The 4605-nt window shown below is 37.7% G+C and overlaps 1 protein-coding gene across 1 annotated transcript in view; it reads left to right on the forward strand.

Moving 5' to 3' along the window:
* Positions 1 to 2359, forward strand: part of LOC112138908 (receptor for retinol uptake stra6) — a 13302-nt gene extending 10943 nt beyond the window's left edge. Inside the window, exon 6 of the mRNA XM_024261569.2 lies at positions 2121 to 2359. Coding sequence (XP_024117337.1) covers positions 2121 to 2359 — 239 coding nt within the window. The remainder of the gene's footprint in view (positions 1 to 2120) is intronic.
* Positions 2360 to 4605: the final 2246 nt, after the last annotated feature.

A 4605-nucleotide genomic window follows, 5' to 3' on the forward strand; every position in this document is an offset into this window, starting at 1 on the left:
GGTAGAAAGATCTTAACTTGTTTTGTTAACACAAACTCTATGCTCACAATAACCATCGAACAAATATTTTATGTTTGTTTCCTGAAGTTCTTTCAGGAAAGAAGAGGAAGAGTTCAGTGGATACAGAACACAAACTGCCTTGTTAATCTAAAAATATCAACGATGTAATCCTAAATGTAACGACACTCTGAAAGGTGAAGGCAGGAGTCAGATTGCCAAAAACAATTCAATGTCTCTCCAGGTAAAAGCGTAACCAGGCTGACCCCACTCACAGCCCGGATTTTAAATAGGCAAAAAAGGGGCAGGGCTAGGGGAGGCGGGCTTAGCGGGGGAGGTGTGGTCTGGATCTGTGATTGACTGTGACAGCGAGGTTAGCTTGAGGTAACTGTAGGATCTTTTTAATTATTGTCTCAATGAAAACAAACAAAAAAAACAAATCATAAGGTTCAGGAGGCCTATGCAGGTTGCCTCCCCATCCCACAGCGGCTCTCTGTCTACCGGACAGCCAGCTTTCCAAGGACCAGTTTAGCAAGTAAGCTAGCGGAGTAGCGGAGCGACTTCCTCCACTCTGAGCTAGCGGAGTGAGCTCCACTGTTCTAGGCGACCTCCGCTGCTTTTGGGTATGATCACCAGACAGCATTTTTAAAGCCCCGTTTATAGAGGTCAACTGGCAAAAAATGTTGGTTTAGTGTTTGGTTACCTGTTAAAATCTACAAAAATGTTTAATACAGACATATAAGCATAATTCCTTAATAGACCCATAAATCTGTTGTCTTCCCAGAGCCTGCATCACAGCTACAAGCTTTGGTTGCAAATTATTATTTTTTTTTCTTTTTTACACTAATAAGCCCAAAGACCCACTCTAATCCTCTTTTGAGCTCTTTTAATAGTGTTCCCAGTGGTCTTTTAATCATGATGATGCTGTTTTTAGCCAAAATCTAAAAATTTGTGTCATTTTCAATAACATAGTTTCTGCAGAGCGGCAGGAGTGTATTACAAATTCCCCTTTGAGTTGTGCTGTTAGAGGAAAGCAACCTGTCCCTACCCATCACCCATAACTGAGAGTTCTCTGTTTACACCCTCTCCTGCTAGCTTACACCCCCAACTTAACGTTAGCTCTGCAGCAAAAACGGTGAGAAATATCAGAACTATCCAGCTGTAAAACTTTGATCCAGATTCCAGATCAGACGAGGAAAAGACGTTCATGGATCTGTTTGTCTGTGAGTGGATGCATCAGAATGGAGCGGAATGAACTTATTTTTTAAGATATCTCCTACATTATGAAAAAAATGCTTTTTGCAATGCAATGCTTTTGCTTGCAAGTCAAAAGAAGAAACACAAAAAGTGAGTTTGTCATCAATTCTACAAGTTGTCACACTTAAAAAAGTAAAGGTCTTTAGTGATCATCTGAGACAGTTTGCAGATGTGTGACTGACAAATAATCTGTTGCCCCGCGTTGTGTATGTGAAGGACGTCGAGCTGTTCTGGATTCCATAAAGACTCCAGGACAAACAGAGAACAAATATTGGAAATGTAACTTAGGGTTTTCAAAGTCCAACACATATTTTGTCATTTGAAGGATGTTTTTAGACCCTTTTGATGCTCAGCTCAAGACAATCTGGCCACAGAGAAAAAATGTGGCTCTTAGTTTTTTTTCATTTTTTTAGATGCTCAAACATTTAATGTTAAAAGTGTTGCAAAATACTTGAGTTTTAGGTTACATTTCCCCCATGTGGCTGGAAGACGGGCGGTCCTCACTGCTTTGGTTTCAGAGCTTTGGTAAAGACGAGGATGGCAACGACAGCCAAAGTCGCGTCTCCTCATCAGCATCTGAGATTGTCTGCTCTAGCTTTTAAATGGTTGTAGTTATTCAAATCTCAACACTTGTTATCATTTACATGAGAGAAATAAAGAAACGAAGGTTCTCTGTCCTATTTGAAGCTCATCTCCACACTGAACTGTTTCAGTTTATTCACATTTAAAAGCTCAAATATCATTTTTAAGAGAATTTCCTAAAGTTGAGAAATTTCCACTTCCAGCTACAAATTGTTTCTGGCGCCGTCTTGCGAGTGACCAGAGGCCGCTCGCTCAGTTTGCCTTATTCTCCTTGGTGCTTTCAGGGATTCACCAGAACAGTACCGATAAGAAGACCAGCAGTCGGAGGATTTGTATCCGGTGGCAGCTGCTGTACACCCTAGTGAACAATCCCTCCCTCCTGGGATCCAGAAAACACTTCCAGACGCTGCAGATGTCAGAGAACGTCTTGAATGGAACTCCAAACCGCAGCTCCAGGAGAGAGAGCAAGAGGGAGGCAGAACCGGCATCCGAGGATGTAGTGGAGTCCATGAAAACCCAGTGAAAAAAACACAGCAGCCTCATCAAAAATCATGAGGAAACGGCATCTTCAGTCGATCTACAAGTTTACTTTTGGGACGTTTGTCTTCATGTAACCTTTGGTGTTAGATTAGATTTAGATTAGACAGGTAACACTTGAGGGGTTACAGGTGACGCTTGAAAACAAAATTGTTAACATACTGTAATGTTTTAATTGTTAGCACCATAATTTCAGCCGATTCTGACGAGCCACTTTTCTCCGCAAAGTTTCACCTCAAAGTTAGAAAAATACACGCTATGATTTTGTGGCCATAAAGCCATTCATTTATAAATTCATTTTTAAATGTTGTCTACAATTGAGTTTTTCTGTATGTAACAAATGTAACTTCTTTCACTTTTGACAATAGTTCCTTTCAAAATAAAGCACATCCTGTGTTTAATCAGATCCTGCAGCTCCAGCAAATTTACTTTAATTAAAAATGCAAGAAACAGGAGATTTTCCATCATTGACTTTTGAGTTCCTTCATCCTTTTTCTTCTTTTACTAGTTAATAAAAACTTGAAATCAAATTACTTTGAAATCAATACATGTAAATGCAATAAGATAATGTCACTCTGATTATAAACCACTCTGACACTAGATTAAACCTTTTACTATCATTTTAATCAGTTAGGTCTATCTGACATATCAAAAATCTAAACATAAATTAATATATTAGTTAAGTTTCACGTTTTCTTCGAAGCAGAAGAGCCACAATAGAGGAATAAAAGAGCCTCATGATGCTCCAGAGCCTCAGGTTGCAGACCCCTAGCACAGGCCCTTTAAAGAGCTTGTGCGTAATGCATCCAGCTGTCCAGCAGATGGCAGTCTAATCCTAAAGGTTGGCAGCAGTTTGTGTCTTTCATTCTGTTGAAGAACGGCTTCCTTTAGTACAAATAGGATTTCCGAAGCTACAGTTTGATCTGTTTAAGTATGAACTATGAATTTTGACTTGGAGTTTTGATCAATACAGTGCAAGTTGTTTTCCAACTGCACTACATTCATGTCTTGACATTAAGTCATGTCATCTGGATTTATAGACTTCTCTCTCTAAAACATGAGGTCAGACAGCTGGAAAATCAGGACAACTCATGAAAGCAGCAAATTTGGTTCTATATTCAGGAAAAGAAACAATAATAAGTAAAAAAAAAAATTTAAAATAACAAATATTAGACTTTGCTTGGATTCCTTTTCTATTACTATGATAGTCTAACTTTAAACAATTTACATTTTGTCTATAAAGTCAGTGTAACATTAGGAAACTGAATAAGTATTGAATAAAATATTACTTAAAATTCAGTAGTAATGTTTTACACTGCAACAAAATGAGAAATATAAATATGATTAAATATTATGAGATGAGTCTCTTGTTGTAACTTCCACCAAGGGACACTTTCTGCAAACAACCTAACCTCAAACTCTTTTTTTTTTTTTTTACAAACTAAACCTAATCCACCACTTAAAAGAAAAAAAGCTTTGATATTTGTAATGATAAAGATGTTAAAATGTTTTTGTTTTATTTTCTTTAAATAGAAACATCTGAAGAAAGTATCAACAGATATATTAATGTTTGTGTCATTTTCTGTCTCTTTTCTGACTCCTTTGGTGGTAAATAATTCACATATGTTAAAATCCAGCTTTTTTTTAAAGACAATAGATTATTTTTCAGATCCTCTTTTTTTATTTAACATATTTTTTTAGGCTTGTTCTTCTTTTACTGCATAAATCTGAAATGACGTCTGAAGGATTTTTTCTTCTGGCCAATAGCAGCAAAGTTTGAGCTGCAGCGTCTGATGCAAACCAGGCAATACGTTAGAATAGAAATTGGTTCATTTCAAGTGTTCATTAATTGCTTGAAGGACAGAAGGAAGAAGCAAACATGGATGCATAACTGATTTGGATTCACATTTTTTTTAGTCCATGAGAACCTTAAAGTTAATTCTCTGTGTTTCTCTGAACTCTGCTGCACTCAGGTGTTAGTCCTCACAAGACAGCTGCACGCAACACTCTCACTACTGTCCTAATGTTTTTCACTATATTTATATCATTCATTATTTTATATTTCTGCTGCATTTATGAGTAAATACAAAAATACTGTAAACAGACCTGCCACTACCTTCTTCTTCTTTTCCTTTCCGGCTTTTCCCTTCAGGGGTCGCCACAGCCAATCAGCTTCCCCCATCTAACCCTGTCTCCTGCATCCTCTACTCCAGTGTTTCCTAACCCTGGTCT

This window comes from Oryzias melastigma, unplaced genomic scaffold (assembly GCF_002922805.2).
Source record: "Oryzias melastigma strain HK-1 unplaced genomic scaffold, ASM292280v2 sc00267, whole genome shotgun sequence".
Lineage (NCBI taxonomy): Eukaryota > Metazoa > Chordata > Actinopteri > Beloniformes > Adrianichthyidae > Oryzias > Oryzias melastigma.